At 32.7% G+C, this 24,827-nt stretch overlaps 2 protein-coding genes across 3 annotated transcripts; one reads left to right on the top strand and one right to left on the bottom strand.

Annotated features, from left to right (window-relative positions):
- Positions 1-305: 305 nt before the first annotated feature.
- LOC111705074 (uncharacterized) lies at positions 306-6,689 on the bottom strand. 2 transcript variants are annotated; one of them, XM_023477516.1, is made up of 6 exons: positions 5,184-6,689; positions 4,807-5,122; positions 3,419-3,699; positions 2,690-2,846; positions 1,563-1,789; positions 306-527 (listed from the first exon to the last, which is right to left on the bottom strand). In XM_023477516.1, the coding sequence occupies exons 2-6, from the start codon at positions 5,108-5,110 to the stop codon at positions 465-467; spliced, it is 1,032 nt and encodes a 343-aa protein (XP_023333284.1). In that variant the 5' UTR covers positions 5,111-5,122; positions 5,184-6,689; the 3' UTR covers positions 306-464. The 2 variants fall into 2 exon arrangements, with proteins under 2 accessions (XP_023333284.1, XP_023333279.1); XM_023477511.1 differs by having other exon boundaries at positions 4,807-6,689.
- A 109-nt stretch (positions 6,690-6,798) lies between these two features.
- Positions 6,799-24,375, top strand: LOC111705266 (uridine phosphorylase 1). Its single transcript, XM_023477775.1, has 9 exons — positions 6,799-6,905; positions 10,202-10,324; positions 10,611-10,733; positions 15,237-15,354; positions 19,104-19,185; positions 19,894-19,955; positions 21,276-21,464; positions 22,140-22,201; positions 24,129-24,375. Exons 1-9 carry the CDS (start codon positions 6,883-6,885, stop codon positions 24,247-24,249), a joined length of 903 nt encoding a protein of 300 aa, XP_023333543.1. The 5' UTR covers positions 6,799-6,882; the 3' UTR covers positions 24,250-24,375.
- Positions 24,376-24,827: the final 452 nt, after the last annotated feature.

Genomic DNA, 24,827 nt, shown 5'->3' with positions numbered 1-24,827 from the left:
AATATAAGTGTGCAAACACAGTGAGTACACCTTAGTACTACAAGGACCCAATCTAAGTGTACCCCTAATATATTAAAAATACACACTTCCTTTACAGATTGGAGTCTCTACACAGAAGATAATATTTGGATAAAAGATCCAACCTTTAAGCTTGTCTGTATTCAATAAATAAATAAATTTATTACAATTTAACAATCAAGATGTAAACAACAAATTATTCAGAAATTCAATTAATTAAATCTAATCTTAACATGAAATATTTTGAGTTTCTTTTTGTTTAAGAATTCATAATCAATTCCTTTCTATAATTTTTAAAATATTTTATTTAATGAAATTTTTCATAACTTTTAAAGAACTATGTACATCTTCTTCACATATTACTGCAGATTCAGATAAAATAAATTGTATACACGGCGTGAGGTATCCCCAGTAGAATGAAAACCACGAGTACACAATTAAATATTCTATTCCAATATTTCCTCTGCATTCCAGTTGTATTTTCTTAGTTTGGCAGGAAATTCTTGAAGCTGAAAAATGTTTGTTATTTTAAATGTTTTCAATGTTTAGTTTCTACATATATACTTTATTTGTTTGCGCTTTGCGTAAAAACGACTGAAAAATTTGCCCAGAATTTTTTTTTGAAAATGCACCAATTAAAACAAAAAAAATCCGCGAACATTTGAGAACCATTGATAATGGTGATGTCAGAGTTTAAAACCTAGTTATCTGAAAAAACGAATTCGGAATTTTCAGTGAAATCTATTATTACTACTAATTATATCGTCTTTGATAAACTGAACCTTTAATAAACGTTTTAATAAATTATGGGAATCAAATGACGGATTTGAAATGCTGTTTATCAAGAATTAATGCTGTATAATGCCTATTTCGACGGCCAAGTTACGCCTGCTAGAGTAAATTTTATGTAAACGGGAAAAAGGTTTTTTTACTCTTCAAAACATTGTATATGATGTATCCGTAACATTCTGCAAAATGAACATTAAAGAGAAACCGCTGCAGTACCTTAATTGATTGTAAACAGGAATTTTTTTATTTTACTAAGGATAACCTAAAGCAATCAAAATATAATAAAACAAAATCTAAACTCGAGAAAATTGTTCTAAGGATTACAGGTTTCCTAGCATTAAACACTGTTTATTAGGACACCCTATACGATCTCGTTAATACAATTACAACGAAAACTTTCCCAAATATGGTGTGTCGTTTTTTCCCTTAAAATTGACGTTGAAATGTAATGAAAGAAATTGAGTTTTTGCTACCAGTTCTAATATTCTAATCCCTATATCGTTGCAACATGATGATGTAAACCATTGATATTTTAAACTTATTATATTTGATCTAACAGAATTCGTAAATAGAAATATTAAACGACATCGGGTTGCAAAGATATAACGATTATGAAATCTGTAATATTTTCATCAATCTTTAAAGGGAGTGTTCGCGAAAAGATACCTCTTTTGGAGAGTTCATAAAGCATACAATATCAAGGTCGTCTCTAAATTACTATATTTCTGGGACATCTTGTGCAGTGTACAACCTACCTGGATAGGACAGGACTGGAGTAGAGGATAATCAGGTTGGTTTGGTGAGGTTCTACTGTGTACTCCAGCCTCTCTCCAGTTGTTGACGAGAACCTCCCTGCTCCCTAGGTTTAGGTACAGGGTGAACAGATTCTCTTTGTTACTATGGAACACGTGCCACTGCTCCCAGGTCATGTGACGCCTGCCCTGTCTGGTGTGGATGTGCAACCAATCCGAGGTTATTAAACCTAGAAATCATTTTTTCATAAACCTTATGAATATATATGCGTGAATAAAATAATATAATAAAATGTCTAAAATATTCTGAGGTTGTGGATTAAACATGTTATGAAATCCAAAAAAGTGATTTTCCATTTGGATAATTTGGAGCTTTTTGAAAAGTATCTTTAATCTTTTAAACCTTTCCAGAAGTCAGAACTTTTGTGTTAATCAAGATTTAATCCATCCATTCAATTTGAACCATCCTATATTATGCAGATCTACGGATTCATTTCATTTCTCTTCGATATTCTGATATTCTGTGATGGTCAGTGCCCCTGGATATCAAGATCAAGTGTTAAACATTACAAATATCCACACAAAAAAAAACAACCCTTAACAATTTAACAAGCCCGTTGCGGTGACAATTAGCATCAGAGATTTTACCCTTCAAGGTTATTGTAGATAAAAGCTCGTGATCTAAAGGAGTTGATTCTTTGCCACAAACTTTGATTTTTAAATACCTATGTCTTTGGAACACAATGTCGTAAACCTTTGATATTTCAAACTTATATTATTTGATCTAACAGAAGTCATAGTTTGAAATGTAACAGGTCTACGACATTGGAATCCCGAGATATAGGGATTAGAAAATCAGAGTTGGTGGCAAGGACTCAATTCCTTTTTAAGTACGAAATCTCTTGACGTATCTTTGTAACACAATGGTATACAGAGCTATGCAAATTATTTAGATCGGATCAATTTTAAAATGTCGGCAGTCCTCGACTTTTGATTCTATTTTTCTTTCTTTTTTAAGTTTTGAATGAGTATTTGGTAAAATTCCCATAGATTTTTGCGCCAAAATGTTTAAAAGTTTTTAAGATTTAAAACTCATTTACAAATTAGTTTTGAAATAATCAATTTCTTACCTGGAACGTATGGATCGAATGTCTCCGAGTCCAATGAGTTGAACCAGGTGAGGAGCTGAACCCAGCGTGCAGGATGAGGAGAGAATCCCCAGGTTCCAACCAACCTGTAGAGGAAAGGAACTCCGTCGTTCTCTATCTCGAAATCTCTGTCTGGCTTCTGAAATATCAATCAATCAATGAAATCTTGAAAGAAGTCTTCAGTGGTCATAAAATGTACAAAAAGTAGTTTCATACATGTGATATATCTTAAAACAGAAAAACAAGAATTAAACATGTATTTTGTAATTGTATAGGAATTGAGTCTTTGCCTCAAACTCGGATTTTCCAATCTTTATATTCTTGCCAACCGATAATTCACAGACCTTAGATATTTAAAACTGTAAATTCTGTTAGATCAAATTATCCAAGTTTTAAATATTAAAGGTTTACACAATAAGGTTGCAGAAATATTGGGATTTTAAAATTTGAGTTTGTGGCAAAGACTCAATTCCTTTGACTGAAAATAGGTTTAACAGACAGAGTGTACATATCCCAGTCTTGGGATTTTCTACTGAAGAATATGTAGCAGGATAAAAGGATGGCCATTGTGGAAATATTTGTCAGAAATCATTTAAATATGATTTTAAGCCTAGTCCTGTTCTCAGGAGAGATGTATTCCCTGAAAATGATATTTCACATCACATTTAAGATCGTCTTTGAATTATCGTTCTTATTGTGTGTACACTGTACCTGTACAACCATATACTGTCTTGAGAGAGCTATCCCTGCCAAATCCGTCCTGTGTCTGTAGGTTAACCAACTTCTCCGCAACCAGGAGAACCAGAGAGGAGAAACCTCAAGGTCGTCTTCTATGATGATTGCATGGTCGGAGATAGAGTTAGGAGTCCAGCTCTCGAACCAGGCAGCTCTTAAGCCGTGGTTTTTAGAAAATATTTTTGGTTTTACTGTTCCACGGCCCGGGGGGAGAGAATAATTCTTCGCTATGTTTACACAATCATCATAAAACCAACCTAGACTTTAAAAATGTATTATTGAAAGATTAAAATATCCGAAATAAATCTTTTCAAGTTTCAGAAACAGTAAAAGGAAAACTAACCAAAGGCTGTATTAGTGACATTTGGAAACTGGGGTAATCCATTAAAGGGACTATAAGCGTAATTTCAAGTGACCCTCCATGCAAAGATGGCAAGGCCCGATTTACAACGGCACCCTTAAAAGCTTTGTCTTGTCAAGTATTGAAAAGCAATGGAGAAAGTCACAGAAATAAAGCTTTTTTGAGTCGAAAAAAAACTTCGTTATCTTCCATAGTTTTGATCAGTTTAAGGTTTCAAGGTTACCGATATAAAAAGGGCATTTCATCTTTGCATGGTGGCTTAATTAAAATCATATACTTACTGCAGTCCCTTTTAGAAGCATAAGGAATTTAACACACCCAGACTGATAAAACTACAGCTACAGGGTTACCCACAAAAGATGAAGCGTCAGAAACGATCGTGCAGAATTAATTTCTTCTTTTTCTAGCATTCTCGGTTCCCAGCAAGGTTGTTTAATAATAAGGTTGGTTAAGCTCTCGATGCGCTCCAATTTACGGAAAATGTCGTCTTCTAAGATAGATAGATAAATACCTAATATGACTTCACTGATTATAGAGACGAGAGTGACATCATATTAGGTTTTTATCCAGCTATCTTAGAAGACGACATTTTCCCTACATTAGAGCGCATCGAGAGGAACCCGACTTATTATACAACCTTGGTTCCCAGTACCTGTTTCTATCTTTGCCTGATCACTTAATGTCACTAAAAAACTTAATTTAGCCAAAAAGTCAAAATTAAATTATTAAACCTTCTTTTATACATATTAAATATGGCCAGGTTTAATTCATTTTGTCCTGTGTTGGTATCCCTGTACTAAAGGTTTTATTTTGTTCAAGACGACATTTAAAACCATAACTAAATGCTTTTGCCACTGATTATTTGAAAACTATCTATAAATATCTAATGCTAATAAACACAAAAGGGTAAATAGTCAAAAGTCCTGGAAGTAATAAAACTTCGACAGCGCTTGGGATAATCTATGATTTAATAAGGAAATAAAGAAATTAATAATTATATAACCTTGAGACTTATCCACATGTATCTCCAGGTTGAGTTTATCCTCAGAAAACTCGAAAAAGGTTTTATCAATGCTATCCAGCAACCTTCGGAGAGACTCAGGACGATTCATTGTTAAGATTATCACAGTCAGGTTAAACCTAGAGCTTCTCTCCAGTTGAGAGAGCTGAGACAGGTTCCTCCAGGGAACCTCATCGTTTAATAAAGTATTGTCTCCGTTCCAGGTCAACAAATCCGTAGTTCCAGGACTTATCTCCAGGTTCAGAATAAATAATAATGTAAACACAGTAGTATCCCGGAGCACCATATCAAACCGACACTGAGAGTTTGTAGTATGTTTAGAGGTAAAGATATAGATATAGATAGATAGATAAACTTACCTGAACCTTACGTGGTAGACTTGAATTGTGTGCAAAGAGCGAAACCAGGTTCAGGAGTCGGAACGCGTCTTTGCAATAAGAGCAGAGATTCAGAAGTAAATGGGAAATCGAGAGTTAAATTGATTAAGTAAGTGTAAGGAGTGGAATAGATTGGATGCGAAAATTTCACTTAAAAGTAACAAATGCATATTATATACTCCTTTCTTCATAACCTAACTGATAACTTAAAGTTAAAATGATTTCTACAATTTGTTTCCCATTTCGCAGTGTAAACCATTACTTCGACCAGGGGCGTATATAAGCCCCAAATGTGTCCCCTGAAAAGGTAATTAAGGTTAAGGCCTCCTGGAAAAAATCCTAGGTATACGCCTCTGACGTCAAATGTCTGAAGCCGGAAATTTAAGAATTGATGAATTAAACACAGTTTGGGAAACCATTAGTTTGTACATTGCCACATGTTTCTTCGAAATAGAAAATCAAAGAATATTAAACGAAATATTTTACATGAATATTATACATAATGCGGAGCTGGAAACGGCAGGATAATTAGGACAAAAGATAACTGGGAAATAAAGGATTAGAAGGATTAGAAGGAATTGTTTAAAGGAGGATAAGGATAATAAGTAGATTAAGGGGAGAACCAGTGGGGAAAAGGGAAGATGAATAAGGATAAAAAAAACGGATTAGCCAGATGAGTAGCATAGGTAGGACAAGGAGAAAGATGAGTGAATGTTGGATGAGTAGCATAATGGGAAATGAGAATAATAAGATGCGGAGAGGAGAAGGATGATCCGGGTACAATGGTTTATAATGACGAGAAGAATTATTATGAGAATGATTAGGATTGAGAAGGTTGTGAAGGAAGGAGGTTGAGAACTGATTAATGAGTAGGTTGAGGAAGATGTCTTATTAAAGGTGAGGTGGGTAGGATGAGAAGGATGAGGTTGGAGAATGAGGAAAATAAGGATTATAAGTCGAGAATGAGGTGGGTAGAATGAGAAGGATGAGGTTGGAGAATGAGGAAGATGAGGAATGTAAGTCGAGGATTAGGTGGTTAAGTTAAGACGGATGAGGTTGGATTTTCCCAATTAAGTGGCAACTTCCCAAGTGTGCACTTTCCCAAGCGGCAACTTCGCAAGTCTGGCCTAGCTGCAGTGCTCGGCCCCAGCCTGTTCTATCGGTGGGTAGGATAAGGAGAATGAGGAAGATGAGAATTATATGGAGCATGAAAAGATCGAAGAGGGTAGGAACAGGAAGATCAGGGGATGAGGAGGATAAACTGGGTGGGATGAGTAGGAGTAGTCTCTGCTTGATTAAAAAGATTGATATAATTAATGTTGCCAAACCTTGGAATTTAAGACGTGAAAGCTGGCTGGCGTTTGCATAAATATACTGCAAAAAATTTGCATATCAGATAGCATACATTGCGTAATTTCACAACAGCAACACAGAAAAAATATTATCTTCAATAATTTACAGATTTTGTGAATGACTTCAATCTTGTAAAAATGTTTAGGGTTGAAATTTGGTAGAGCCTGTGTGGTGGATTTCTAAAGATTATCCTCCTTACTTGATGTTTATTATGCCAGGCTCTATAGCTGATATAAAAACTGGTCTTTGGTATATATATCTGTCGGATAGATGGAAACCTGATCTGTCAGTTTCATATTGGATTCCACAGGGAGAAGTAATATAAGAAATGGCTGCCAAGGGTAGAACTATGTAAGCTCGGATCTAACCTTCTTCATCCGCACAGACCCCCCGGCCCTCCTCACCACTCCGGCATAAACCCCTTTATCAGCAACAAAATCAATTTGAATCCTATTTCAGTTCTCTTACCCACAACAATTCTTAATTTTTTTCTACATATTTTTCAATACTTTGTCCGACCAAACCCTCACCTCGGTTCACACAGTTTTGAAAACAAATTATTTAGATCGCGCCAAGTGTAAAGTGTATCAAGAATATAGTTTAGACCTAAGCATCCTTCACTGTTATTTTTTAATCCTTGCTTTGACGATTACAAAGCTTCAAAGCGCATGATGATTGAGATTGAAGAATTAAGTTTAAAGTGGCATACATTTTTTTAAATATTTTATAATGATGTTTTCATGTTTGTCTTTCTCTTTGGCCTCATTCAAATCTTTCCTTAAACCATAATTCAATTATCATCCTTCTCTCTAAACTCTGTGATAAAAATTCTGATGTCTTAATCTTCTTTTCCATAATGAATTTTAACATTAACATTCTTAAAAATATTTCCCATTTGGATTATACTGTGAAATCATGTATGATTATGAATAGTAAAGAATTCGTGGCTACAATCCTCGAGATTTGAACCCTTTTTCAAAATCTAAATATCTGGCCTTATTTTTGATGTTCTAAAATTTACAACTCCAAGCTCTCAGTTTAGCGCAATAAAAACGCATTCCAGGCGTGGAATACCTCAAACTATTCCGAACTATGAAAACATTTAATTTTATCGAAAACGAAAAAATTGTTTCACAGGGTATCGACGTAAAAAAGACTTCAATTTTTAAATTTATTAAAGGATGAGCTAAAGAGCTAGTTCAGACGAGAACATGAGAATGTGAAGCAGACGTTAAAGTTTTGTGACTTTTCTTTACATCTTTACCACGATAATCTAAAACACGGGACAATTTGTTCCTATATTTGCAAAAGTCAGGGGTGCACAAAAGAGATGGGGGGGGGGGGTACTTTCCTATATGGATAAGTAAAAACTATGGTCACGGCGGCTTAGTCCCTTCTGGAAATTCTTAACAAAGGTTTCCCCCCCCCCCTCCCCCCCGGACAAATTACTGCATACGCACGCCCCACTATCCTGCCCTGCTGTTATAAATGACAAAAAAAAATCAAGAAAATTAAGATTCTTATCATATATCTCCACATTTATGTAAATTAAAGGAGAACATATTATTTACAGGCCAAAGTGAATATTATTTCATTTTAAATAATATTTCTACTCAATATTCTTTTCTGAAGATTGTTTCTTTAAACTTTTTTCAATTTCTTTCGAGAAGTTTTTCTATTGATCTCAGAATTTTACCTTTTATTCTTTTTTTCAAGGAATTTTTTCAGTTTCAAGCAATATTTTCTGCAAACAACAAGTTTTCAAACTCTCAGGGTTTTGTTCATCATACTTTTATGTATTTTAATTTAAATATTTATATATGCAGAGCTGAAAACTTTAGAATTTTTTTAAAATCTCCATATTAAATAATGCTTGTTATCCTCTTGTTATTAATCTTCAGATTAATTAACCGATCGGGATTAAGGATATTTCATTCTAAAGTTTTCAGCTCTGGTTTCTTACTTTTCTTTGTTTATTCTAGTAAAAATTATAAATAGATACATAGATAATCACTTCTAATCTTAATAGGGTTAAAAACCTAGGCTTAAAACCCTCCATTTTAAAAGTGCTGTCAATAATTTTCTTTTAACCTTGATCATTTGAATGCTTGAATGTGAAAAACAGTTGATTTATTTGATTTGAACAAGATTACGAGGTTTCCTTCAAGCGATCAACATTTAAATCATGTAGTCAATTAAATATATTTTACAAGTAAAGAGTACAGCTCAGTTTCTTTTTAGGAGAAACGTAAACAAAGTTTAACCTACAGATATATATAAACATTAACTAAAAGGGAATGTGAGCGTAATTTATTGTGACCTTCCATTTAAAATGACAGACTTTCCCGATTTATTGTAACTACAGAAATGGTAAATTGTAACTGATGTGTTCCAAGCTGTTTTATATTCAAGGAATAAATAAAATATTTACTTTTACAGAATATAGATATTGGACATTGATTTTTTTAGATTTTCCAGGAATAAATGTAACGTCATCCGTGTTGAGTTCACACAGTGCATTAGCGTACACTCCAATTTTACGGCGATAAATTTGTGCTCCTACCAGGAACTGCAGTACACGTTATTTGTAAACATAGATATTGAAAGTTCTTGGTATATTCATATGTCAAAGCTATTCCCACAGACTACACAGACTGCTCATACACGACATACGCTCTACCTGGATAGGCTGAACAGACCTATAGTGTCCCGGCACGCTATGCTATGGTTCCATGTAATGTTTTTTTGACTAACATTTCTCGGCCAATTGTTGCATTCAGGGGTTAAGTTTTACAACTTTTAAAGAAATACTTCAACTTAAAACATAAAACATAAAGTTTATGAATATTGTTAATTTTTAAAGATTTTCCATTTCCTATTCAAAATATCCCTGAATACAGATGTCCTCTGATTGTCGTGTACAGTACTTGTACACAATAGAACATGCTGTGTAAAATATCGCATATTATAGGTGTTAATCAATCTCTGTAACTCTCTTATCTCTGTCTATTCCACAAAGGCCGGTTGTTAACTACTAAGAATGAGACTGGAGAGACGACCCAGAATTCCAAAAACTATGACGATTTGAAACTTGATTTTTTGTTTCTGCATTCAATAGAGTATTTTAATGATTTGCTAAATAATTAATCACAGAAATAAGCCGGTTTTGGCCATCAGGAAACCCTGAATGCAAGAAAACGGACCAAACAAATTCCGTACAATCGTCTCTGAAGTCTCATCCTCACCCTGTATATTATAACCATACGCAATTGTTCCTATGTAAAGTTTAGTACGAATTGTTTGCAGATGTACACAATATCATGATATCCCATGACGCATTTATTAAAATCTTAATTCTGCCCCGCCCCCCCTCAATTGACATAAAGATTTATAGAACCTTAACCTGATAAATAATCCTGTTTTTAAACAGCGTAATCCAGATTGTATCATATAATCAAATGAAGTCTTATTTGAAAAAAATACCGTAGGATAAAAAATGGGTAATTTGTTTTTGTAAAAAAATCCTATTTTTCAATTTTACGATTTCCCCTGTATTCCTGTCTCCACCTTTAAGTTCTAACTGAGATACCATGTCCAGTCTAGAATAGGACCCGGAGAGTAACCATGAATAAACCCGAATCTTGTAGAAGTGAGAGGGAGGGAGTAAAGCTGATGAACCCACATATCCAGGAGATGGAGGAGGATGTTCTTTATCATCTTGCTCTAGGATCAGGTTCTCATGATCTCAGGCAGATGTTCGGAGATGTTAGGTAAACAAATAATAATAATAATAATAATAATAATAATAATAATAATAATAATAATAATGATAATAATAATAATATTAATAATAATGATGATAATAATAGATATAAGAATAAGAATAATAATAATAATAATAATGTTTTCTTCTTCGTCTTTATATAAAGTTTTTGTTTGTTGTCTCACTCTTGTGTATAAAATAGAAACTAGAGGAGTGACAAAGTTGCAAAGTTGTAACTGTAATTCCACGTAAAATAAACGTCTGTATTGCTAAGCTTTAAGTGTTTACTCCAGGTTTGTTTGTATGGGAGGAACCCCGCATAGGATGCAGAGCTTTGCTGAATATATGGTCAAGGAATTAGGATATATTCTTCCAACAGGAACGGATCTAGTGGACATCAGTGCTAGATCACACAGGTTATAAAACACATCAAACACAACAAACGTGGAAACTGGTTAAAAACACAACAAACAGGTTTACAAACATGGAAACTGGTAACCTGGTAACAAATACAACAAAAATGTAAACTGGTTAACAAATACAACAGAAATGTAAACTGGTAACAAACACAACAAACATTGATACTGGTAACAAACACAACAAATATTGAAACTGGTAACAAAAGCAGCATACATTGAAACTAGTAACAAAAGCAACATACATTGAAACTGGTAACAAAAGCAACATACATTGAAATTAGTGACAAAAAGCAACATCCATAGAAACTAGTAACAAACACAACAAACATTGAAACTAGTAACAAAAGCAACATACATTTAAACTAGTAACAAAAGCAACATTCATTGAAACTAGTAACAAACACAACAAACATTGAAACTGGTAACAAAAGCAACATACATTGAAACTAGTAACAAAAGCAACATACATTGAAACTAGTAACAAAAGCAACATACATTGAAACTAGTAACAAAAGCAACATACATTGAAACTGGTAACAAAAGCAACATACATTGAAACTGGTAACAAAAGCAACATACATTGAAACTAGTAACAAGAGCAACATACATTTAAACTAGTAACAAAAGCAATATCCATTGAAACTAGTAACAAACACAACAAACATTGAAACTGGTAACAAACACAACAAACATTGAAACTAGTAATAAACACAAAAAAATGGGCAGTGTTAACAAGTAAACAATAAACAATACACAATACTCAGTACACAGTTCACAGATTTACAGAACACAGAAAATTCTTTGAAATTTATTTCCAAATGTCCCAAAAGATTGTAAAAAATACTATTATTTATCAAAATGTTGAATGTTCCCTTATTTAATCTATATATATAAAGTAGTAATCTCTGTTTGTCTGTCTATCTGTTTGTTTGTGTGTCCGATCATAACCCAGGAACTTCTTGACCGATTTGCCTCAAATTTTGATTGGGAAACTAGGTAGAACCACGGAAATGTAAGCTCGGTTTAAAAATTCTAAATTAAAGGGATTGAACTTTGCAGAGAAAGGTTAGTTTATAATGTATAACGATAGCTGGCTTGAAAAACAAATATTAAACATTTAAATTGGTAATTATTTTCAAAATAAAGCTGAAACCATTTAGATAAAGAAATGTTTTGAATGAATTTAACCATGACAGTTCTCGCTTAATTTAAATCTTTCTAAATATAATAAACATTCGATATCAATATCCTTTCTTACATCATTTCAATTTTCAACACTAATCCTCAATTTATTTTATAAAAACTTGAGCCAGCAGTATATCAAGCTTTTGGATTATCCCCCCCCCCCCATCCCCGGCGGAACGGAAAAGTACATAAAATGAATCATCTCCTTTTAAATTAACAAAAAATCCCTCCGTTTAAATGTTCAAAACTGGAACCAAAAAAATTTAATCTTTGAATAGATATGGAATTTCATTTTTTAAATCAGATACCAAAGAAAAGAAAATCCGTACACCGAGTTTTTTCTCAAAATAAGTTTTTAATGTTGGGCATGGCGTTGAGCCATAAGATTTTCCCAGATCTGTAATATATTATATTCTCCTGTTTAGCCCTAGGGAAATACAAAAAGGTAATGTTGCTATACCAACATTACTTGAATACCAGATAAATGTAACAATATCTTCATAAATATATATATACATTCATATATTTATTCAACTACAAAGCATGAGATATTACAAATAAGCAATCACAATTTACTATGCAGTTTGGACCCGCCTAACCAGGGTTGGTTGTTTTGAGTGGTTGGCCCGAAGTTATTTAACGATACTGAATATAATTGGTTACACATATCAATATGTTTTTGGATAGGAAAGGAGTTGATTGGAAGGAAGGAGATTGTCAGGTTATCTGTGGCAGGGTGAGATCAGAGGGATTTTTATGTAGAGATAAATTAAAATACAGGGTGTTAATGATGGTAGTTACAGAAGCAGAAATAAGCTAATAAAGTTAAATAAAGTAGTAATCTCTGTTTTTCAGTTTGTTAGTGTTTCCGATCATAACTTATGTTTAGATTAAGTGTAACGTTGTAAATCGGACATGACCCACTTTAAATGACCGGAAGGTGACATGAAATTACGTTTTCCTCACTTCATCAAAAACATTTCAAACCTAGGAGAATGAAAGCATGGTTTGCGAGCTGAATTCTCCAATATTGTTTCCTGTCACATTCTATTCTTAAAATTTTGTATTTTCAAACAATTTCTTGGGATAGATGAACAACGATTAAAGTTCTGCAGAAAAAGCAAAATTTAATAAAATTCTTATTATTGAAAAAGCCATGAACTGTAATTCAATGTTTAAAATTTAATTCCGTCAGAAAATTTGGATTTAATTACTGAAAGAGTTTAACGACCGCCCCAGAATAAAGGTTCAAAAATCGCGTGGCATAATTACGTTTGCAATTATATGTTCGCTGTAAGAACAATTGCCATAAATTACGCTTGCTAAATATTTTCCCGGATTACATTGGATTACAAATTTTTCTGAGGGGTTGCAGTCCAGAATTTTTGCCGAGCGCCGTGGCTAGGACAGGATATGGTGCCCTGATAAAAAAGAGATTTTTTTTTTACAAATTACAAACATAGCAATTGTAAGGGTAACTTATTGTACTACTTATGGAAAAAGTAATAAAATTCATTATGGAAAATGTAATTATGCCAAACCTATAGCAAATAAAACGGAGCCTTTAGTTTAATTTTCCATCCAAATAAAAGACCGTAATATAAAATGTTGAAAATTTTTTACTCGTAATAAAGAAAATAATAAAAGACAATGAACAATGGATTTGTAGGGATGTTTATTTAGTTAATCGTTTATTGACCAACCCTGTATTATTAAGTTTTCGGTAATGTTATAAAAGCTATATTTTAATACAGGGTTACCAAGGAAGACGACTGTACGGAAATAACTCAGTCTTTTCCTTAAATTCCTGAAATACCCTGTAGCTGCAAACATGTTTCTGTTTCAATCTGTGCCAGAACATATTATATACCTTCAAAAACTTAATTAGATATAAATTTAACCTTCAAATCTTAATTGTTAAGAGTTTAAGATTGTCATTAAAGTTCTCATTCTTTGTGGGTAACCCTGTACACAACTTATCACGATATAGTAATTGTGGATAAATTTTTGAACCCATTTTTACCGTTAAATGAAGATCTTTTATACGCAAAGGCTATTTGTTACGTTTTTGTTGGAATTCATGTTTTAGACATTAAAGTATAATTAAGTGTTTTACGGTATTTTCGACGAATTTTTAATTAGAGTTTAAAAATATGTCGATATTAATTGGATGAACTTCGTTGTAGTTAGTTTAAAGTGATTTATTATTTAAACGATCATTGTACATTCATTTAACATTTTGAAGAAATAACATTATTCTGAAGCATTACTGAACTAACTGTTCATATTGTTAAAAAAATAATGTCCGAATCTTATAATTATTTTGAAATACTTAACATTTTTGCAAACTCTGCAGCAAGACTGAAGCCTTGCAAAACCTCTGACGTGACATCTTCAATCAATAATTACATTTTTCCGCATCAATTCTTTAACTTAGAACCAGGAGGAAAATATAGAAAAATAAAAAAAAATTGAAATATGTTTCTAACTTTATTGCATGGCGGTATAGTCTTCAGTAAATCAATGAGTTTCACTAAAATACTGCGGATTGATTACTAACCAACCTACTAATCAGGATTGATTACTAACCAACCTACTGATCAGGATTGATTACTAACCAACCTACTAATCAGGATTGATTACAAACTATTCTACTAATCAGGATTGATTACAAACTAACCTACTAATCAGGATTGATTACTAACCAACCTACTAATCAGGATTGATTACTAACAAACCTACTAATCAGGATTGATTACAAACCAACCTACTAATCAGGATTGATTACAAACCAACCTACTGATAAGGATTGATTACAAACCAACCTACTAATCAGGATTGATTACTAACAAACCTACTAATCAGGATTGATTACAAACCAACCTACTGATCAGGATTGATTACTAACCAACCCACTGATCAGAATTGATTACTATAAACCCACCTGCTAATCAGAATTCATTACTAACCAACCTACTGATCAGGATTGATTAATGATTACTAACCTATCAACTGATCAGGATTTATTACTAACCAACCTACTGATCAGGATTGATTACTAGCCAACCCACTGATCAGGATTGATTACTAGCCAACCTACTAATCAGGATTGATTATTAACCAACCTACTGATCAGGATTGATTACTAACCAACCTACTAATCAGGATTAATTACTAACCAACCTACTGATCAGGATTAATTACAAACCAACCTACTGATCAGGATTGATTACTAACCAACGTACTAATCAGGATTAATTACTAACCAACCTACTGATCAGGACTGATTACTAACCAACCTACTGATCAGGATTGATTACTAACCTTTCAACTGATCAGGATTGGAACATGTGGAGGGATTGGACTGCCTCCAGGTAGTGTTGTAGTTACAGAGGAAGCATTTGATGGTCAACTTCGCCCTGTTCTAGACACGGTTAGTAATCTAGTAACCTAGTAATCTATTAATCTAGTAATCTAGTAATTTAGTAATCTAGTAATCTAGTAATCTAGTAATCTAGTAATCTAGTAATCTAGTAATTTAGTAATCTAGTAATCTAGTAATCTAGTTATTTAAACACTAAAGATCACGATTTTAAAACTTATATCTGTGTTAGAAGCCGTTATCTTAAGTTTAACGATACATTTTGGAAATGGTGGGACTGGGGCTATTTTGTGATCATTGATTCAGACATGCCGAATGCCGCAGGCTATGTCAAAGTTCAAAGACGATTTTGAAGTGTTAAATCAGTTTAAACTATTCCGGTTTTTTAGAAAAAGGACTGTGCATAACTTTTAGTATGTAAGTTTACTCTTATTTTTTATGACTTTAATTACCCTAAAACGGATTCCAAAACTTAAAAAAATAACTGATTTTCTTAATATTTTTCGTATTTTCATGTAAAATAAATTTGTATAAATATTTAAAAGATCTCAGATGATTTCCCTTGATTAAAAGAATTGATTAAAAGAATGCTTAGAAAACAAAAATATTTATCAAGTTAAACAAAGAAAAATATTTTGTTGGGAATAAATGGATAAAAAACATTAGATTTGAGAAATCATTGATAAATTTGCGCAGTATTCATTAGAAAACATTATTTCAAAATATAAAAATTGTATTACATACAGTGAAACCCTTAATAACGAATACATCGGTAGAATTTATCAAATGTCGTCCTGTTTAATTCACGAAATATGACTTGTTGTCTTTTCAGAAGAATTCAAATCTTTATATATAATTAGAAGAGGTTTATCAGAGATTGAATTAGAAAAGAATTTGTTTAGAAAAAAATTAGCTTTTTGAAAATGTTCAAAATCCATCAATGTATACAGAAAAATTCCTTGAGTTTGTTTGAGTACGAAGAAGACATGGCAAACCGAAAAGCAAAGTTTAAAGAGTAAAATTGTTACTAGAAAGATTTCAATATTTTCCCTCCTTTTCAAATAAGTCGAAACATTCAGATTTTTAAAAATCTGAATGTATCATTTAAAATGTAACACAATTAGATCTTTCTTTGAATTTTATGATCAGAAACATACAAATTAATTTTTAAGTATATTTTTTGGGGTCTTTCTGTATTTGAATATCATACATGAGTTCAGATTTCCTCCAAAGCTCCCCATGTACTATAGACTACTGTATAAAGTTTAGAAAAGTTTGTTGCTCTGTTCTTGTTTTCTACAGAGAGTAAAAACTTCTGGGACTAATAGCTTTCAAGTCTGTTCGTGATTATTCTTCGGTAAAAGATAGGAGAAATAGGAGAAAAAGGGAAAATAGAAGAAATAGGAGAAGTAGGAGGATATGAGAAAAAGGAGAAATAGGGAAAAAATTGGTGGAATAGGAGAAATAGGAGAAATAGAAGAAATAGAAGAAATAGAAGAAATAGGAGTATTAGGAGAAATAGGAGAAATAGGAGAAATAGGAGAAATAGGAGAAATAGAAGAAAAAGGAGTAATAGGAGAAATAGGAGAAATAGAAGAAATAGGACAAATAGGAGAAATAGGAGGAATAGGAGAAATAGGGAAAAAATAGCTGGAATAGGAGAAATAGAAGAAATAGGATTAATAGGAGAAATAGGAGAAATAGGAGAAATAAGAGAAATAGGAGAAATAAGAGAAATAGAAGAAATGGGAGAAATGGGAGAAATAGGAGTAATAGGGAAATAGGAGAAAAAGGAGGAATAGGAGGAATAGGAGAAATAGGGAAAACATAGCTGGAATAGGAGAAATAGAAGAAATAGGAGTAATATGAGAAATAGGAGAAATAGGATAAATAGGATAAATAAGAGAAATAGGAGAAATAGGAGAAATAGGAGAAATGGGAGAAATAGGAGAAATAGGTGAAATAGGAGTAATAGAAGAAATAGGAGAAATAAGAGAAATAGGAGAAAAAGGAGAAGCAAGAAAAAGAGGAGAAATAGGAGAAAGAGGAGAAATAGGAGAAATAGGAGAAAGAGCAAAAATAGGAGAAAGAGGAGAAATAGAAGATAGAGTATAAATAGGAGAATAAGGAGAAATAGGAGACTAGTTATTGATGTATAGTCGTGTTTTATCTTAATCTCAAATTATTAAAAAACATAAAAAATACTTTAAAGTGGCTCTTTACACATTTTAACACACTTAGAGAGATGCATTTACAATGCTAACCTAGCTTTAAACCTTTGTAATAAAGGAGATTTTGTTATTTTCCTGAAAAGTGTTAAATTCTGGGAATTCCCTTCTTCGTCTTTGCATTGAACAAATCCGCAAGTCATCTTATAAAAATATTGTAAATCACAATTGAAATTATAGATCAGTTTTGCTTAGACTAAGATTTAGATGCAAATATCTAAATAGAGAGTGAACCGTCCGTTTGATAATTATAACTAACCAAGCTATTTTCATTATTATCCTGTACATTTTGACACTAATTTTCTTTATCCGGTAATAATTTGAAAGAAAGTTTAATGCGTTATTGTCCTGTCCTACCGGGTGTCCCAATAAACATGGAATTTAATATAATTATCTTAAATTTCTATGTTTTTTAACAACCAAAAGTATATCAGCTAAGATATTTACAGAATTTTTTTATCAGATTTAAATCTGAACAGAGGAACTGAATCCTTTACAATCCTTTGTATATATAAACCTTTGATATGTCAAAATTTGAAATATGGTTTCCTTATCATGTTGCAAAGATATAGACATTGGAAAATTAGATTTTGTAGCAAGTGTTTAATTCCTTTCTTAAGGATAAATGTTTCTCTGGTTAACGACGATATTCAAGTTTACCAGTGTTTATTGGAACACTGCGGTAGATTATCCTGCAGTAATGAGAACTATTATTTACTCAATCCTGTTCCAGATTATTATCATGAAGAAGTATTAATAATCATATTATTCTGTTTTGAATTATCATTAGGAAAATGTGATAATTATAATATTACAGAATGTTATCGTGAAAATGTATCCCGACCATGTTATCCTGTTTCGATTATCCTTGGTAAAGTAGTATCCCGACCATGTTATTCTGGTTAGATTTATCCTTGGAAAGGTTATATCCCGACCTTGATATCCGGTTTAGATTATTCTTGGTAAAGTAGTATCAAGACCATCCTGTTTAGATTATCCTTGGCAATGTTGTATCTCGACCATGTTATCCTGTCTAGATTATCCTTGGCAAGGTTGTATCCCGATCATGTTATCCTGTTTAGATTATCCTTGGCAAGATTATATCCCGACCTTGTTATCCTGGTTAGATTATCCTTGGCAAGGTTGTATCTCGACTATGTTATCCTGTTTAGATTATCCTTGGTAAAGTAGTATCTCGACCATGTTATCCGGTTTAGATTATCCTTGGCAAGGTTGTCTCCCGACCATGTTATCCTGTTTAGATTATCCTTAACAAGGTTGCATCACGACCTTGTTATCCTGTTTTGATTATCCTTGACAAGGTTATATTCCGACCTTGTTATCCTATTTAGATTATCCTTGGTAAAGTAGTATCTCGACCATGTTATCCTGTTTAGATTATCCTTGGCAAGGTTATATCCCGACCTTGTTATCCTGTTTAGATTATTCTTGGTAAAGTGTTATCTCGACCATCCTGTTTAGATTATCCTTGACAATGTTGTATCTCGACCATGTTATCCTGTTTAGATTATCCTTGGCAAGGTTGTATCTAGACCATCTTATCCTGTTTAGATTATCCTTGGCAAGGTTGTATCCCGACCATGTAAGCTGGATCAGAACCTTGCAGATAAATTAACCAGTATGAGTGACCCAGGTGAGCTGACCGGAGGAATTGACCTCAAAAAGTCTGATAATAAAGGTATCTCTCCCCCTCCACTAAGCATTAGGCCCTTTAAAGATCATGATATGCGAGAGTGGGGAAGGGGGGGGGTTGACTAAATTTTATCGTCATAATTAATCCAAGTATTTTATGGTACTCCAAAAATCAGAAATTTGTTGACCTCGCCTGAAAAGTATCCCTTTAAAATAAAATTTTACGGCGTCTGAGCTTTCCAAAATGCGACTTGTGTTTCTTAAAAAATGACAAAATTTTGTAAATTTTGACATTTTACTCCTATTTGATTAACTAAAACTCCGTATCAATTTCGAAGATACAAAACAGGCAGACAACATTTTATAAATACCCCCCGATATAAATTAAAGTTTACAGTGTATACCCCGACCTAATTACATTATAAACTGGCAATCAGGAACTTTTCCCAATATTCCATTATAATCCTTGTCGGCTTGTTAAAAGGGAAATTATGAAACTTTCTTTTACCATGTAGAATCAATATGGGTCCCACCAAAAAATGTACTTTTCGAAAAGGCGTATTGCATACAACTTTATCGCCTTTTGAAAGTAAAAATATCGATAGGCATTTTTCGAAATTCCGGCCCCCCCCCCCAAAAAAAAAGATTTTTAAAGTTGTCAGTTTTCAGTTTGAAAGATGAAGAAAAATCTTATGTTATAAATGTTTAGAGGATGAATTTAAGACCGTCAAAGGGAAAACTATCTCCACTGATGATTTCTATGAAGGACAGGTACAAACCCTCATGGGGGGTATAGTACCCCTCCCCCCACCCTTTCTTTATATGCAAAATTATGTTTGTTACTAAGTTGTGCCCTATCCACTGTAAGGTTGAGGGCTATGGAAGAGCTTGCATATCATAAATAGCAAAGTAATATTTTGCTCGGTTTGCATAAAACTGCAATTTAAAGATTAAACATTAAACCAATATCTGCCAATTTTTAGAATTTATGTATTCTAGAGTTTACTCGATTAGGGAACCTTCATAGAATATATTTTCAAGAGATTCAAGAGGAGAATCCAGGGAGTCCAGGGGCGGATACATGAATCCAGGGAGTCCAGGGGCGGATACATGAAATATTTAGATTTATTTCGGAACAAATATCCAGATTTAGGAACCAAGAGACGCGTCGCATGCTAATTTTTTTTTGGCTTTTCTGTTTTGTACTAGGTTTTCTTTCCCTTTTAAGTGCTATTGAGAAGCTATTCTGAAATCTCCGGGGGTGCTACGCCCCCCCCCCCCCCTGAATCTGTCAGGGGGTGCGAAGGTCCTGTAGCCCCTCCCCCTCTACCCGCCCCTAGGAGAATCTACCATTTTTTTTTCAGAGGGTATATTACAGGGTGTCCAACATTTACCTTTACGTTTCTGTTCAAATTCTCAGTTTTTTTGTGAATTTAAATATTTTTCAACTGTATTCATATTTTTTTTTGACGTTGCAGTTCAATTTTACTTAAAGTAAACGCCGACAAAAAAATGTTGCGTTATATATGATCTAGAAAAAAGAAAAATAAAGAATAAACTACGCGTTTTATTTTGAAGAATATGTGGTTCTGTGGAAAGAACTTGAATAGGGTGGTTGCTTCAATAAGTTTCTAAAACATATATTTTATAGAATTTTCTCCGGTTAAAATTCCTTTCAGATTTCTTTATTAATTAATCAGAATTGTTTTCATCTAAAAGGATCGATCACTAACATTTCAAGAATTTTTTTTTCTCTAAATTCCTAGAAGGTTTCTTATTGTTTCTAAAGAAAGTTTAGACGATAAGTGCATTGAGAAGAGGCATTTTGCTGACGCGAGGGCCACAAGGAATTAAGTCTTTGAAAAAACTCTGATTTTCTATTCTATTTTATTTGCTACCCAATGTTAGATAATTAAAACTGTGAATTCTTTTGAATCAAATTATCTACATTTAAACTATCAAAGGTTCAAACCATCAAGTTGCAAAGATGCAGGGATTAGAAAATTTGAGTTTGTGGCATTAAACTCAGTTCCTTTAAAAGATATAACTTCTTAAATGTCTTGAGATTATAACATAATATTATATATATAGGGACGTCTTGATGGAGCCATCTGCGAGTACACAGAGAAAGACAAGATGGCGTACCTGAATCACGTGTCGGATAATGGAGTCGTGAACATGGAAATGGAGGCAACTGTATTTGCGGCAATGACGCATATGGCCGGTATACGGGCAGCTGTTGTTTGTGTTACACTTCTAGATCGTCTGAAGGGTGACCAGGTGAGGAAAAGAAAATACAGGAGGATCCACACATAAAGCCTTAAACTATACTTTTTTATTTTATAATTATAGATTTAGTATTCAAGTATAAATATGACATATCTGCAAGTTTACAGCTGTAGGAAACCATGTGAATCAAAGATTGAATAATTCTGATCTGTCGTCTCTGAAGTCTCATCTTTTGTTGTAAACCCTGGTTCTTTTGTATTTAATTTTTCATTGATATAAGTCAGAATTCAAGAACTAATAGGATTGTTAGAGTAATTTCAAGTGACCCATGAAATTGTGGGTTTACTAAAAAGTGACTCTAGAGTATTTCTATTGCAGGAAGATACAAAGGAATTATCCGAATTAAACTTTTTTACCTAGAAAAACAACAATATCTTCCACATTATTGATCAGATAAAAGGTTTAAGGGTACCACTGTGAATCGGGCTTTGCCATCTTAACATGGAGGGTCGCTTAAAATTACGGTTTTAAATTCATTTCTTTAACTTAAATATTATTTGAAGGTTAAGGTTGAAATGAATACTAGATAAGTTTTAACGGATTAGCTGCATCAAGACATGCAATAAAGAAAACTTAAATATCTCCTTTTAATGAAGAATTCTATTCTGCCATGGTATTTTCAAGGTTAGTTTATGTCGTTTCCCTTAATTGCTTCTTATATTGCAGGTCCTCACTCCGAAAGAAGAATTGATTGCTTGGCAGGAAAGACCGCAGAAAATCGTTGCAAGGTAGTGTCGCTAATTTATTCAGTTTTCTTGCTACAGAACCAGTTTTAAAGTTTCTTCTTCGTAAAAAAGTTCAATATTTATTATTGGAATTCTTTGATGTTTAAATTCTACGAACTAAAGTGCCCGGCGTTGCCCGTGGAATAAAAAATCGATTGAAAAAAAAATTAGATTATTGAAAAAAAAATATTTTGAATTTATTTAGCCTTTCATACCTCCAGAGTGTCCTTGGATTTCCTCTAAAAATTTCAGCTAATTTGGTACAACCGTTTGGCCAGCCATAACCAATATATTTATGTATATATGAGCGAAGAATAGTTGAGACAAGAATTTCATCAGTTGATTTTTGTTTAAATATTTTTTTAAGTAGTTTCAATGGACATTGAAATTTGAAGTTATGTCTAAGGTCGACTTTTGTAATTTGTTGTCTTAGCGTTTTTATATGATCGAAACCTGGTGCTAAATGTTAGATTAGACGAAATATGATGGTTAATCTATATATAAATTTGGCTTGTCTGTCTGTCAAAACGGCTGAACCGATCGGGCCCAAATTTTTTGCGGGACATCTAGGGACCCCAGGGAAGGTTTATGAATGATCGAAATTAAAAAAAAATTGCGTTTTAAAGTTTTTTATTTTTGTAAAATTTTGAAATGCGCGAAAAAATATTAAGAAATCCGCAAACTTTTTGTTTGTTTTTGTTTTATACTGTACAACGAGAAGATGCTCACAGATAAAGCCACAATTATAAGTTTAAATATAAGATGGGCGCGAAGCGCCCTAAAAGCCTAGTGTTTTAAAATTTGACTAGACGAATGGTTTGTTAAAACGATTTATCATCGAAAAATGGTGGATAATGGTTAATAGGACTATCACTTCGAAGTTAGAACATTCGTCGGATTGATATGTAAAACCATGTTTCCGCACAACATATATCATTCATACGTGTGAACAAGTCACCTATATATAAATTTGGCTTGTCTGTCTGTTTGTTTGTATCCAATAAACGTCAAAACGGCTAAACCGATCGTGCCCAAATTTTTTGTTGGACATCACGTGACCACAGGAAAGGTTTATGAATTTGATAAAATTAAAAAAAAAAATGTGTTTAAAAGGTTTTTAATTTTGTAAAAAAAATTTAATTCTTAAAAATCCGCGAATTGTTTTTTAAAAATCCGCAAAATTTTTTCTTCTTTGTTTTAAAAGGTAAACAAAAAGAAAATATTCACAATTTAAATAGAAGATGGGCGCGAAGTGCCCTAAAAGCCTAGTAATGTTTTATTTCTATACTTTTTAACTGTAACGTTGGGAAAAATGTTTGAGTTTTGTTTAAAAAAAGTATATCCTTTATAAAACAGTTATAAAAGGTATATCCTGTATAAAACAGTTATAAAAGGTATACCCTGTATATAACAGTTATAAAAGGTATATCCTGTATATAACAGTTATAAAAGGTAATGATGGAAAGGATCTAGCTGTTAGTTGATACATGAAAGGATTTAATGATTTGATTGTTTTGGTTAAAAAACTTACGCATCAAACACTATAGAGTAGACACAAGGTTTAAATCAAGATGTATCATAATTTATTGAAAAGACATCGTTCATCAGTTTTGGATTGAGCACCCTTTCTTAAACACACCTGTATTATTTTGAGACATCCAATATTTTAAACACTCTGCTCTTTAGCTCCCTGCAATTTCAAAAACTCTATTACCACTTTATTACCGGTTTTGCTTTGTGACCTCGTAGCTTCACTAGTTTTGATCTTACGTCCTTGTATAGAGAAAAGCTAATTCATTTAGAAATTTAAAATTTAATTATTCTTCTTAAACGCTGTTTGCAGCATAAGAAGTTACAGATTAAAGAAACATGTAAGATTTCAATCTAACATAAAATTTACTTGAGTTTGAAGTGAAATCCTGTATTCTAGATTTATCCTGTCTGAGCTGAGTATGGAAGAACGCCAAGCTGCTACCCCTACCATGAGTAAACTAGCCAGGATCAGTTCAAACCTATTCGCAAAATCATATTCTTGCTTCGAGGATGCATAACTCTGATGCTTGTTAGGTGAATATAATATAAAAATCATCGAACCTGGATCAGTTCGTCCTTTAATTATACTCATGTAGTGGATAGTTATTTTATAGAATAAGAATAAACATTTATAAAGAAAAATATGTATGACTGAAAATCTTAAAAGTAAACTAATTTTACAAATATTGTATATTTGGACAGTCCGAACTTTTTCAATCCGTTTTTTAACGATTATAGAAAATAATTTAAACTAATAACTGATCTTTCAGTTTGTTTGGTCAGTCAAATTTTACATTGTAAAAGGTCGATTTTACTAATATTCACTACATTCACAGTTAACATAATTCCAGTTTGTTATACTACTATCTAATAAGAGGGTTTGGCGACTGAATTTCAGAAAATACTGATGTTGACATTTAAAAACATATTAGTTAATGCCTTTTATGCAATCTAAACGATAAAAATTGACGTTTGACATGAATATAACAAAAATAAATAGATATTCCAGTTCAAGTTCATCGAAAATTTGAAATTTTAATGATGAAGTGTTCATTGTACATGTAACTTCCTTGTTTTTATAGTAAAAAGGTTTTAT

Source organism: Eurytemora carolleeae, unplaced genomic scaffold (genome assembly GCF_000591075.1).
Source record: "Eurytemora carolleeae unplaced genomic scaffold, Eaff_2.0 scaffold2, whole genome shotgun sequence".
Classification (NCBI taxonomy): Eukaryota; Metazoa; Arthropoda; class Copepoda; order Calanoida; family Temoridae; genus Eurytemora; species Eurytemora carolleeae.
Note: the sequence above shows the minus strand (reverse complement) of the source record. Positions and strands in the feature narration are given on the sequence as shown.

Bases quoted from the DNA above. Each gene is read 5' to 3' on its own strand.
- LOC111705074 (XM_023477511.1), bottom strand. From the start codon at position 5,110: ATGGTGCTCCGGGATACTACTGTGTTTACATTATTATTTATTCTGAAC. The intron at 3,700-4,806 runs GTTATATAATTA...TTTAAAGTCTAG, and splicing joins ACATGTGGATAAGTCTCAAG to GTTGGTTTTATGATGATTGT. The intron at 1,790-2,689 runs GTAAGAAATTGA...AATGATTTCTAG, and splicing joins ATTCGATCCATACGTTCCAG to GTTTAATAACCTCGGATTGG.
- LOC111705266 (XM_023477775.1), top strand. From the start codon at position 6,883: ATGGCTGCCAAGGGTAGAACTAT. The intron at 19,186-19,893 runs GTGAGCTGACCG...ATAAATGTTTAG, and splicing joins AACCAGTATGAGTGACCCAG to AGGATGAATTTAAGACCGTC. The intron at 22,202-24,128 runs GTAGTGTCGCTA...CCTGTATTCTAG, and splicing joins CCGCAGAAAATCGTTGCAAG to ATTTATCCTGTCTGAGCTGA.